Source organism: Nelusetta ayraudi, unplaced genomic scaffold (assembly GCF_046127955.1).
Source record: "Nelusetta ayraudi isolate G7.1 ecotype Tasmania unplaced genomic scaffold, CSIRO-AGI_Nayr_v1 ptg000011l, whole genome shotgun sequence".
NCBI classification, from domain to species: Eukaryota; Metazoa; Chordata; class Actinopteri; order Tetraodontiformes; family Monacanthidae; genus Nelusetta; species Nelusetta ayraudi.
The window spans coordinates 16,108,964-16,122,702 of record NW_027466061.1 but is presented as its reverse complement, the minus strand read 5'-3'; the positions used below and the strand labels follow the sequence as shown (position 1 = coordinate 16,122,702).

Sequence of the window (13,739 nt, the reverse complement as noted above, 5' to 3'; positions counted from 1 at the left end):
CACACAGCACCAGATAATAAGCACCTAAAATGACCATCTGTGCATGTAAATGCCTTCCAGGAATGTAGATTCAAAGTCACATACAAAATGTATGTATTGTGATTAACGAATCAAGTAATGATTATTCTGACGATTTACAGTGTTTACATTTACAGTGGACGTTCAGAGTGTTTTTGAACGCCTCCCTCCTTTCAAGCAGTCCTAATTGAGCTCATGGATTTTAACAGCTTACTTTTCAAAGCGCTACGGGGGGGCAACCAGTTTAATTCCTGCGCTTTCTAATATCCAAACACAAGTGGCAGCTATTTATGTGGAGAGGGACAGCCACATCCCATTAAAGTCACGTAAACAATAGCAATGCCCAGTTTAGCAGTAACCCAAGCACTGGTGCCAGTGGTGTTTACGTGCTGGTACCTTTGGTGTCTGTCTCTTGACAGTGAACTTCCCTCCATGAATATAACCCTGTTTGAGCTTTGCTCTAGTCTCTCTCATAAATAACCAACATAGTGAAGCTTTATCTGCTTCCAAAAGCCTCTGCACTGGAAATGTGTCTGATGAAAATGTTCAGTTGCAACACCTTTAAAAATGAATGGAGAATAAATTGTCATATTGCCCTTTTCAGCAAAGACAAGTGTGTAGCTGGTCAGGGAGGTTGTCAGAGGCACGCGCGGATGACATGCAGTAGCGGCAATTAATCAAAGATGGAGAAAAAAACAAAACATGTTTCAGCTCACGTATGCATCCGGCTGGAGACTCAGGGGGAACACCGTAAGGTCTGTAGAAACCTTCAAGGCACAGCTCACAGTTCACTCCAGCAGTGTTGTGCTATGAAAGAGGATAAAATTATATGTGAGTCCCACATAACTGAGCAAGGACCGAAGAAACATCGTGTTTCTAGGGCACTTAGATACACATCACAGATCAGATAGACATTTTATCGTATGCGTAATGCAACACAACGCAGCGCAACGCAACACAGCGCAACGCAACGCAGCGCAACGCAACGCAGCGCAACGCAACGCAACGCAACGCAGCGCAACGCAACGCAACGCAACGCAGCGCAACGCAACGCAATGCAACGCAGCGCAACGCAACGCAATGCAACGGAACGGAACGGAACGGAACACAACGGAACGGAACGCAACACAACTCAAGGTAATGCAACGTAACATAATGTTACATAATGACATTTTATCGTATACGTAATGTAATGTAACGGAACGGAACGACCAATTCAACTTAATCTGGGTAAAAGAAAACTGCACCATTATTGCACATCTTATTTTCTTGTGGAGTCGGAGTAAACAAAAGAATACATCTTTCGGTGTTAAATTTGGAGTTTTTTCACCGAACCTTGCAGACTGGGAACGTTGCCACAAGGAACGGCACAATCAAATGTGGAATGTGCCTTATCTTCCCACCTTATAGCCTTGCACTTAGCTTAACAAGCACACATATTTACACAGTGGAATCAGTTTCAACTTGACACGCAACTCATACCTGGCAGTTGATGCACACGCCTCCTCCGTCATACCTGCCGAAGGTGTCCAAACTTGCTCCCTTTCTTTCCACCTCTGGGTCGTAATTACAGTCAGCGGCATGGGAGAAACACTGGCAGGCTGAGGAGGAAACCCCCCCATCGAGACAGACAGAAATATACACAGAATTATTTTACACGCCCTGGCAACGGTGGCCTTGATCCCCCTCCTCGACTGTATATAAACACCTTTGGCTACTTACTCGCTCTCAAAAGGAGACTTAAAAGCCTGTCGGTGGTGTATTTATGAGAAACCATAAAATACAAAGGCAACAAGGTGGCACCTCCTCTTCCTGAACACCCATACTATCTCTTATTCAGGTTTATGAATGTCTGTGATTATTTTCCATCAAACTGACAAGATTAAAATACTTCTTATGTGTTTTTATGGCTTCTCTAAATGTGTGTTCATGTTTTTAAAAAAGAGAGGCAATAAACAGTGAGCCAGCCTGCAGCTTGCTGAAGAGCTCAATTTTCATTCCATTAATGCATAATTTACACTTGAGGCATCAGGCTAAAATATGGGTACCTTTGTGTGTGACAGAGTTGTAAGTTTTTCCCAAAATACACTATTATGCACAATAAGACATGCTTAATAGGCTTTTTTTTGTATTCTGAGGTGTACCGACTTGTGGAGTCACGTGATCTGTTCCTGTTTGAGAGGGTATCGCATTCTGCTTTTTTTGGGTTCAGGCCCATTAATACCATTTAACCCATTCCATCCATTTTGCATGTTCACATTTAGGTATAGTGTGTGGGTGTAGCAATCAGCTGCCCCAATTCATGAAGCAACCAATTAGGTTGCCTCATGTTCAAGGTGTGTCTGATTTTGAAGTGGTAGATTTCAATCACTGCCCCTTGGAGACTTGGTGCCATGTGGTAAGAGAAGTGAAAATGAAAGAGCAACTTTGGAGAGCAGAAGCTCCTTCTTTTCCATTTTTTGCCTATTTGACGAGTTCATTTGGCTCTTGCATGTGCAAAATACGTCGATACGTCGCTGTGCGAATTGGAGAAGGCCGCTCTGTCCTACTGCCAACTGCTAGCATCCAGCTGATGCAGGTACTGCAGGCGGGCTGGCTGTTCCTGAAAAAAAAAAAGTAACTATCCTGCAGTCAGCGGTGCAGTGTTTCTCATCACACATGTCACATGAGGAATGTGGGACCACAGCACCATATGAGGGCATCGATAATGGAGATCAGATGGGCGGCGAAAGTCCACTGTCAGGGCTGTAATTTGAAGAGCAGCACACGGCGGGTTTGCTGACAAGTTGCATGAACGAACGCTGCACGAGAACACTTACGCTGGCATTCATTGGGGCTGTCAACAGTTGCGGCACGCCATGGCTTCTGGTTGAAGCCTGGGCAGCAGCGGTCACATAACTCCCCACAGGTGTTGTGTTGGCACTCACACTGGTGCCTGAATACAGGTAAGAAGACACCTGAATTAGGTAACTGTTGGGTTTTAATTGGGCCTGAAGTGCCTCTAAAGCATAATTAGTGTTTCTGCCCTGTGATTTAAAAATGTCTGTCAATCAAAGGAGATTCCTGAAAAAAGTGACTTCCTGCAGTAGCAGGTAACAGCTCTAAACAAAACCTTCACTGAGTAGCATTACAGCTGATACACTTAAAATCAAACAAAGAAAATTTGTTTGTCAGTTCAACTAATATAGTTCAGTATATGTGAGGAATTTTCTGATTTACACGCTGCATATTTCCATTTTTCCATCGTTAATGTAGAATCCATTCAATTTGTGGTAAAAGAACACTTTAAAGAACATTTCTATGCCCCTGAAAATCAAACAAAATGTTCAATATTCACACCTTTCCTTCAGAAAAAGATCACTCACCTGCTTGGTAAGTTCTGTCTCTGCCCCCCGCCACACACTTGTGCATGTCCATGGCAAACACAGCGTCCACCGATGCTGATGTCTTTGATACTGTAGTAGTACTACCAACAAACAAGAAAAAAGGAAATAAAAATCCATACTACAGTTTCATTACAGCCAGTCCAACATGTGAACCATAAACTGTGAACAAGATGTCTCAGCTGTGGCTAGTTTTTAATGGGTCAAACAGTATTTAGATAAGTGGATACCAGCCGTTTATGGAGAACCTTCTTAGCACCGGGCCCTTCCACATGCGGCCCAGGCCAATCAGGTAGGATCTGGCGGTTCTGGCGTGAAAGCAGTCTGTTGATTTCCATCAACGCAAACTCACACACAGAGCCAAAGCTTAAAGAAGGTCCAGTGTGTAATATTTGGCCTGATTTATGAATTTTCTATTGGTAAAAGCTCAATATACTGCCCATAAATACATTCATAAAAGTGTATAATCGCAGCACAACAAATTTATACACGCATATATAAAGGAATATACATAGAGCAAGGGTCTTGCTCTTAGTTGGGTGCCAAAACTTTACCGCCATACTTCTAAAGTTCTAAGGAAGCCTGTATGGACAATCCAGGGCGCCTGACATTGCGTTTGGGAGAGTGAAAGATGCTGCAATCTGAAATGTAACCACCTGATGTCTCTGCTTCTTCTTCAGAATCTCCAAATATTACACATTTAATCTATAAATTTAAAATTTTCACTACTTCCCTGATTAGTGACTTATCCGTCTTTGGTCAACCATTATCAACACCTGCAAGCCGATCCTTGCTACCCCTCCACACCCCGAGTTAGTGGCAAGAGGTTGTGATGATGTGACGAGCCCTCACCCTGCGTGTGACAGTGGGGTCTCTCTGCGCCTTGGATATCAGGTGAGCCAACAGGGTGGTGGTGCGCAGGAAGCGCAAGCGGATGTTGGTGGCCTTTGTGAAGTCCTGCAGCACCGGTGAGTACGTGAAGTTTTTGGAACCCGGCCGACCGTTGACCAGAGACACCACAATCTAGACGAGACATTCATTTTTCAAGAAAAACAAGTGTTTTGATGACTGGTGAAATACAGCAACGTGATGGGCCATTATACCTCTCCGTTCTCCAGAGGAAGTATCCGGGAGTATTCTGTGGTGCAGAGCTGGTCATCGTCGTGCACTACACGACCATTGGGCTGTTTTCCAAACCTCTCGAGACACTCACGTTTTGAGTCTGCATAGAGAAGTTCAAGACCTTTTGAACTTTTGCCACAATATATTTCACTTTTTACTGGTCATTCCTTAGCATTGTGCTTTTATAATGGTAATGAACAATCAGATAAAACGACAAGCAGTCTAACCTGAATTTAATATAAATATATTAATAATATTTTTAAAAGTTGCATTTTGTAATACAAACTCCTTTGTTACGTTATTACAGAAAACAACATCCTGGGGGGCATAATGGGAACATTATAGTCTCTAACCTACTTCAGAATGACAGAAAATAAAAAATAACATGAAGACCAGACATGAAAACCTGAACTGAAAAGAGAAATTCAGCGGGGTTGTGAATTTGTGTCTGCCGACTCAGAGCTCAGGTGCCTTCAGGGTATTATTGGTCATCATTACCTCCATTTGTCAACTCAGCTGTTCCTGACTGCACACTCATGCAGTGCAGTTTAGGTCATCCCGAAAAGGTAGGATGAGTTAATCATGTTGCCACTTGCTACATTTTGGAACAAAACCTGCACTCAGATACTGAGGTTTCATTGTTGAAATCTTCTGTTGGCAGTTTTCATTTATTTTTTCATTACATCTGAGGCAACATTTTCATTTTTGATGTGTCTTAGCATGAAAGACAGATAGATAATTAAAAGCCACAAAATAACCCTGCATTCTGCCAATGATGCCATATAAACCTCTCAACCACAGGTGCAAAATGGCAGTTTCTGCCATGATGCTTTAACATTTATGACTTCTCTGCAAAGATGTATGGTGAATTTTACGTGGACAGCATGATGAACTCACGTGCAAAGTACTGCCAGGGCGTAAAGGTTCTGCCGTTGTCTACAGAGCGCTCCAGCACCCACAGGTCAGGACGCGGTGAATTGGCAAACTTGATGAGGACGTAGGCCACATGGAAGAGCTGAAAAGCAGAAGATCAAAGAGTCAGTGAAAGGTAGTTACTGCTCTTAATGAGATTTAGGCTTTTCCAGCAGCTGGGCCAGTTCTCTCATTTCCTCCAAATTAAATTATGAAGTACAAAACCAACAAAATAAGGTCACAAGGTCAGGATCTCCTTGCACTGAGCACAAACAATCTGTCAACATTTGTCATCACAGAGTCAATAAAAGCGATGCAGGTGCGGCCAGGACAGAAGGAGGGAGACGTCATCTAAGCCCCCATGATCTACATGGTTCTCTCTGAACCCTATCTCAAACTCTCATCAGTATATGGAGTCCATACAAGGGCAGGAAATCATGCCAATGATTGTTGCTGCCAGCAGAGAGCTTTCTGAAAGACTTATATTCTGCTCAGGGCAGCGCATTTCCCTTTGAGGATCATCAACTCATCAAGCCATATAAAAGCCTGTGACATCAACTTGATTAAATATTGAACAAAGGGCAGATAATCTGCCCAGTATAAAAGGCTTTTTCTTTGTTATGGTCTCAAATGAACTTTGTTTATCTTTAAGTATGAACCCTGTGACATCAGCCTGCATATTGTGAGCTGCGTCTGGAGGCCTTCAGCTGCCATGCATGACGTGTACCCCAGTTCATTTTACTTCAATTCAGACTTTCTAATCAATCCCTATGCCAAGGGAAGAGATCAGGGATGGATTGACGTATTAATTGGTGTGCAAAATCAATGCGAGCATCCATAGACCAATTGACCAAGAGTCAAATGTGCAAAACTTTGACTTTGGTCTTCCTGGCCTGTCACCTGACCATGTCAGCCAATGAGCAGAACTGGAGGCTCAACCTGGAACAAACGCCATGAAAGATCTGAAAATAAACAAAAGTGCTCTGACCAAAATGCCTTGATTTTTATTTGACTGGCTTTGGTACCACGGCATTCAACCAAAACTGTATTTGAAGTGATGTTTGCTATTTAAATACAAGACAACTCAATAGACTGTCTGCTCTTTGAAATGGTTGGAGGCAGGCCCGCACTCGTCTTGCATCCCTCGGCGCCTTGATTAAAAACCCTTGCAGGCATTCGAAGCAACCCGGCCCTGTGCCTCTTTCAATAGGACCGGCTATGTTAACACTTAGAGCAAAGGAAAACAGAGAGAAGTCTCCACTCTGAAGTCATGGACTTTGTCAAGAAGGAGCAGCCATTATCCCGATGGATCGCTTCACCGCAACCTTGAAAAGCAATGCTACTGCTGCTCACGTACTGATGGATGGCGAGAGAGGTCAAAGGTCAGCCTTTAGCCTGGTCTTTTTCTCTAAAAATACCCCTGTAACAAACAACACAATGATTGCTGGGCAGATAGCCCAGAATAGACCTTTTAGCCGTTCTTTAATCACCCATGGAGTCACTCTGGCAGCAAATAAAATGACTTTTCTTCCCACAACTACCAATAGGGTGTGACTCAGAAATAATCAGGGAGCAGTTCCGCCCATGTGCAACAGGATATAATGTCAGAAAAAGAAAAAGGAAGACGTAAACACAAAAGCATGTTCATGTGCATGTGGGATGTGATCCAGCTAAAAAAAAAAAAAAAGAAGAAGAAGAGAGAATGAGGTGCTGCCTTCCATCAACATGTTGGCCATCTAAAACATCCATCATGAAGCACTGTTCACAAGATCTGCAGTGATGGGGGGGGGGGGGGGGGGCTGTTGGAACGTTGGCCCGGGTGTGTGTGTGTGTGTGTGTGTGTGTGTGTGTGTGTGTGTTGAGGAAGGGGTGCCTAGAGACGTGCTGGCTGGCATGCAGGCCCATCTCAGATTCCAAACATAGCGCCACATTCTCCTCCACTCCTAATGTCCCTGAAGCAGAACACGCCGCTGCTCTCTGAAGCCTCTCATCACTGACACTCATTGATATTGACTGCCAATTCACACACACATTTTGGTTTTGGACCATTCTCTGGAAAAGACAAAATTGCTATGCTAAATTATTTTCATGGCTAATAGGAGTGAATATTCCATGGTGAAAGGTCTATGTTATGTACTGCGCTTAATTGTTGTTAATACTGAGGCATATATGTTTATGATGATACTGACGGTACATGTACATGATGCAAACCACAGTTGCATTGAGTGGGAACATTGTTTTTCAGAAAAGGTAAAGTCGCTCCTCAAAACAGTACAAGGAAAAGCTGCATTCATTTGTGTACTCTGCACAGAAGGGTTGGCAAGTTATAGGCTGAGAAGATTCAGACTTTTAGGAAGAAAATGGTTTGCTGATTTGTTTGCTTTTTAGTGAAGGTGCATGCATTTATGTACTTATAACATATACACACACATATATATGTTACATACTGTATCTATATCTACAGATATAGAGTAGATACACGCATTGCGTATACACAGGATATGTAAAACACAGTACATATACACTACCAGTCAAAAGTTTGGACACACCAAACTTAATCTAATGTCTTTTCTTTCATTCTCATGACTATTGACATTGCAGTTTCCCACTGAAGCATTAAGGTTTTTTTCTTTGCTGCATAATTACATGTACAGTATTAGCAACAACATTTACCTGTAAAATATCATTTGTATGATTTAAAAGTGCAAACTTAAATTGTACTATAGGTAATATACAGCATGACAATAAGTTGGAACATCCTTGATTCTATTTTTTCAGGGCATTTCAGTTGTTCCCATGCAGCCAGCATGACTGATCATAAAAACTGAAATGATGAGCTCAGAAGTCAGGAGCTTGGCTTAGTTTTAGGGTTTATTTCAGGTCTCTTTTTGCTACTGCCTTCACAATCCAAACACATTCTTGAAACAAGCCTAGCTCCTGCACAAGACAAGATACAGTGATGCCCTGCCATGCACACTAACGGATGACTGTGCTGTAAAAATAAATTGAAAAGACTGACAAGCCCTAAGAGGAGGAAAAAAAAAACTTGGAATAACATTTGCACTGAGCCATCACCGGCCCCTCCCTGCTTGTGGAGCCTCCAGATCGGGGCAGGAGTGTCATGCCAGGAGCTTTAGTGAAGGAGGCTGTGGGTGGGTGTCAAAAAGGTCAAGGGTTGAACTGCGGCAGGTATGGAGTGTCTGACAACAACAAGCCCTCTCAAATTCCTTTTCTCTGGCCCTTATAATAGCGCCACATATACAAGGAATAAAGAATGGTGAACTCCTCTGACCTTCTAATTAGCACCACTGGGAAACGCAGCACAGCAAGTCACTCAGGAGCCAACGCTATTTTAACATCAGCGTATGAACATTTTCACACTCTCTGCTTGTGAGTATGCTTGTGAGAACATGCAACAGCATGATGAACAAATGAGGGGGTGTTCTTTTTTTTGGAATTAGGTCATGGCCGTATTATGTAGCGGTAGACTTGATACTTTACACAAGTGATACTTATTGCTTTGGGAACAAAAATTAGACACAGAATTTTATAAGTCGGACTCCAAACTCAGGCGTTTTAGAAAGTCCCATTTTATTCTCATTCTCAGAGCTTGAGTTGTCAATCTGGATGCTAGCAGCCTCCCGCAATTAGTTATGCCAACAACTCTGGGTATCTCCAGAAAAAAAGACATTTAGCCCTCAAAAACACTCACTTTAGCTTTCTTTGGAATAAATCAAGGCACAAAAGACAAAAAGACTAGGGACACATAGTACTAGAAAGTATTGCTAAAATAAATTTTTCCATAAAAAGAGACCTTGAAGAATGGGAAAAAACTAAAACAAGCAATCAATTTCAAAGTGTTTTTTTTTTTTCAAAGAGTTTGACAGAAATGAACAGTAGATTTGCAAATTCAGCCTCCAGTGGTTTTACTTCAAAATATTTGTGTAGACTGGGTGAGAACACCTGTTCATTTTCTCTTTCTCATTTAGAATGATGGCTAGTTGCATGCAGGTGTTACTGTTTATGGGCGAGGCGCGCCACTGGGGCTCAGGGTGTGCACTGAAATTTATAGAACCAGCGTCCACTCCTGTTTGCAGAGCAGTCCGAATGACCGTCTTGTGTTTCGCATGTCATCAACGCCGATGCTTTGGGCCGCCGGCGGTGCTGATCCACCAGACTCAACAGTGCGCGTCGCGGGTTTAATCCTGAAATGTTGACGTGACATCAGATTAACACAATTCAAAGGAGGCCTCGCCTTTTGTCAGAGTGGATCATCCCTGTCAGACAGAGCCGACCGCAGCAGTTGCCCCTGCAGTTTGTAACAATGCTCTCGTACAAGCGTTTGTCTGCATGCAACAGGTGGGCAGGGGCAGGGGAGGGCGGGCAGGGGGTGAGAGGAGTTTGGGAGGGAAGGGGGGGTTAGTCTGCTGTTGTATCTCTCTGTCTCCATGACAGAATTAGCTATATGGTAACAAATAACGGCTGGCTAAAAGTCACAAGGCAACATCAATCCTACAGCAAACTCAGCGAGCTGCGAGAGTCCAAACGTAACAAGGTTTACCAGCGAAGGTTAAATATCACCCGTCGCTCTCCTCCAACCGGCACCCTGCGTCAACCTGTTTATTTCTGAGCACTACTATTAATGAGAGGCACTATCAAACAGGCCTAGGGAAACTCCTGCTCCGCTCTCCTACACGTCCCATTACATCAATGCCTGCGTCAGCGTCAGCTCGCCCGTGACAACTGCCGCGGCTGCTGCCATGGCTATATTGGTTGTAAAGGCCTGGAAAAGGTGAAGTTGGCTGCCACGTGCTTTTCAAAGTCAGATCTAGGATAGACTGCAGTCACCCGCCTGCAAAGCTATGTAGCATGAGCTGGTTCTTAGAGGGGTGGTTAAAAATGTGATGGGAAGGCCTGGCGCAGCCCGGCTAAAGACAGCTGCTTACATCACCACCAACAGCAGTACAGCAGTATGAGCAGCACTAACACTAGCCATCAGTCAGGTCAGATCTAAGGCAACAAAAGAGAAATTAAAGACGCTTTGCATTTTCAGCCGCAGTTTAGACCAGGTTAAAAATACCGGATGGTGTAGTCAGGCATGTTTTTGAAAATGCAGTCCAATGTGCAGTGCAATAAATTTTTGTGCCGAACTTGCATGTTAGCGTCTATGCCTTCGACTCAGAGCACATTTATAAGAACAGCACTAAAAGCTGAAGGGAAATCATCAATGACAAGGCACTGCACGGAAAAACGAGTGTGGTAAAGACAGCAAAAGACTGAGACACAAACACATCAAAAGAATACATGAGGGGATTGTTTAATTAAGTAAGTGCATTTACAAGAACAAAACCTGATGTTTTTGCGGGAGGCTTTAAACAGAGAGATAAATATACTATTTTTTTTATACAAGGTGTTTCACTGGAATCTGGGGTGAAAAGATATGTCTGAAAATGGGCAAAATATGGGTTCTTTAAATAATCTCTTAGCACCAAATTACACCAGCTCTCTACTTCAATTTCCATTTATTTAGTGAAGAGACGGTTACTTCGCTTTCAGGGAATCTTGAACTTTAGTGGGAGCCTGAGTGCATAGAAAGGGTGTCACACAATACCCTTAGGAGGACTCTCCCACAAAAGGGGGCGACCGCAGCAAATAAAACGTTCAAACCAACTTTGGTGAGATGTGGAACCCTACGAGGGGGGATTAAGTTCCAGAGCAACGTATTTAAAATTGAGTTCAAGGAAGCTTTGCCTATTTATGTCTCTCTCTGCCAAAGACACTGCACTAAGATGAGCCATATCTTTAAAAGTGTTAAAATCTTAGTTTTAATACATGATCTAGAAAGTGACAAGTCGCCGTCTTGCCCTCCTAAGCAAATTTTAGAGATAAGAGATGACAAAGGGATTTGTACTTCCTCAAATTCAAATACAAGAGCTCCAACTTTCAAACTTGCAGCTTCGACCTCTACATTAAAATGCCAGTCAAGTCTTTAAGAACATCAGTTCAGCACGGCACCCGACCAATCACAGGCTGCTCAGCCTCATCAGATGGGAGAGGGACAGAAGTAAGCCCTGTTTTGTTTGCCTCACATGGTCCACTCTGGGCTCACTCAGGCAGATAAGTACATGTGGTCAGGGCTCCTAAAATACATTCCTTCGAAAGAAGGAGTGACTGGCAGTCTGATACATAGCGTAAATGTTAACCAGAACAATGACCTGACTACTGTGTCCCGTAAATAGTTCAATGGAACTGTAGCCAATTTTGGCTCAGCCAAACCTAGATTAGTGTGGAACTGAATGGGGGAGGAAAATTATTTACTAGCAAAAAACCTTCAGAAAATGACCTTTGATCCCATAAATATTCTAAAGTTTTTTTGTTTTTTTTCATTTTGGATGTGAATGTGTCAAGGAAGAATTCAAGATAACAACAACACTGTCAAAAAGCAAATTTATCCACACAGAGGCCAAGTGATGGGACCTTTTTCAAACTCCAGCTGGGATTTGTTACGGGTCAAAAGTCAGGATGTCACGAAATCACAGAGCAGCCAACCTGCTTTCATCAGCCTGCCGGAGACACAGGAGCTCTCTGACCTGGGAGCAGTTTAGAGAGGCGTTGTGTCACCTCCTGAGTGAATGCAAGATTGAAGGAACTGTCTACTGCCTGACATACGTTTAGAAAAAGCTTACCTATTCAAGCAGAAGGATAAGAATATGTTTGTTGTACCGGCAGTGCATAAAGGAAGCAGAGGGGGAAAAGCATCCTCAATAAACTTAGATGCGGAAATGTCCATGAAAATGCCAAAATATTTTCATACAAAACAATTCTAACGGTTATAGAAAGGTTAAGTTGGGCCAACTGAACTTGTTCTTGAGATCTGGAAGAACAAGGCTCCTTGCTACATTAGGATGACCTGGATGACTGAGAGCCTTAACAGACAATTTTAACGTTTGACAAAGCAGCAAAATGCTGACAAACAGTGCTTGTAAAGACTTCTGAACTTCTGAAAACCTCCCCACAGAGAAAAAAAACCCGGAAACGGCTCTCTCAGAAAAGCCTTTGAACCGTCCCATTACAACATAAACATCAAGCGATCCCTTATCTCAAATATCTATTTAGAAGCTGTACAGATAACAGCGGAACCGCCACCTGCGTAGGTCTTGAAAGAAACCACGAAACCCATTCAGCCGAGTCTAATGCTTACATTACGCTTTGCAAATGATTTACTCAGCAGGTCAAAAAATAAATAAATGGAACATGGTCACACAGCTTAAACACATGAGCTTGTGTTTTTACCATGAAGAAGAAAATCATGTCAGAATCAAACTCCATCAAAAACAAAACAAAGGATTTTGTGTTTGAGGGAGTTTGATTCTGATGAAAGCAGCAGTTCAGATGAAAGCAGCAATGCTATGTTCATATCGCACTTGTCACCATTCATGGAATAACATGTGCAAGTTTTGATGCCCTTGGATTGCAAACAACTGAGCTGATTGTTATAATTTTCAGCACGTTTCAGAGACGTCGTGGTATAAAGTGTGTTCTCCTCGCTGCTCGAGTCGCTGAAACAAACGTAAGGTAAAATGGAATGGCGGCAGGTGAGGATTGTTACCCTCTTGGTGGGTGCGTCACGCGCCAGAAACAGAAGAATGTGCGTGACAGGTGTGTGTGTGCGTGTCTGCGTATGTATGTGCATGTGTGCGTGCGCGCATGCGTGCGTGTGTTTATATGGTGGAGGTGATGATGTTGAAGTGTGTGAGGGCAGTCTGCTTTCTTTTTGTCCAGCTGGGGCTGATCTTTATTTCTCCATAATGCAACAATGCTACCTTCCTCTGTCCCCACATAAAAAGAGCATTACAGAGTATTAAAGTCAGAGGCAACTGAAGGCCCCACATGTGTCCATCCTCTCATAAGTGAGGGCTATATTTAGCCGTGCCGGATTTTTGCTCAGCTCAATTCCGCTAAAAACAAGGACCTAAACAGCCAACACACATTGTCTGACACTACCGGGAGCCTAAGAGAAATGCAACACATGTGGCAAAGAGCTCTTTTGGGTTTTGGCACAATGAGTCTCAACCCTGCAACGCGAACAGGTCCACCTGCAGCTCGACAATCTGATTCCACGTCCCTCTGATCCCTAATCCAGCGACAGAATTCCTCTCCATCCTCACCCTGGGTAATTGAGCGTGAGGTGCAATTTCATGGGCCGCGGGCCAAACTCCCGCCAGAGACGTAAGTCATGATGGGGCCATATTTGCTTGGCCAAACGGGGCCGCGAATCTGCTCCTTGGCAGCCATGTAACTGCA

General features: G+C 43.3%; 1 protein-coding gene across 3 annotated transcripts in view; it reads right to left on the bottom strand.

The window, feature by feature from the left end:
- Positions 1-13,739, bottom strand: part of LOC142885203 (laminin subunit alpha-3-like) — a 51,894-nt gene that overhangs the window by 36,554 nt on the left and 1,601 nt on the right. For all 3 annotated transcript variants that reach the window (XM_076021442.1, XM_076021443.1, XM_076021444.1), the window contains exons 3-9: positions 5,421-5,538; positions 4,505-4,623; positions 4,254-4,424; positions 3,384-3,484; positions 2,838-2,953; positions 1,501-1,619; positions 735-825 (exon numbers count right to left, since the gene is read on the bottom strand). In XM_076021442.1, coding sequence (XP_075877557.1) covers positions 735-825; positions 1,501-1,619; positions 2,838-2,953; positions 3,384-3,484; positions 4,254-4,424; positions 4,505-4,623; positions 5,421-5,538 — 835 coding nt within the window. The remainder of the gene's footprint in view (positions 1-734; positions 826-1,500; positions 1,620-2,837; positions 2,954-3,383; positions 3,485-4,253; positions 4,425-4,504; positions 4,624-5,420; positions 5,539-13,739) is intronic.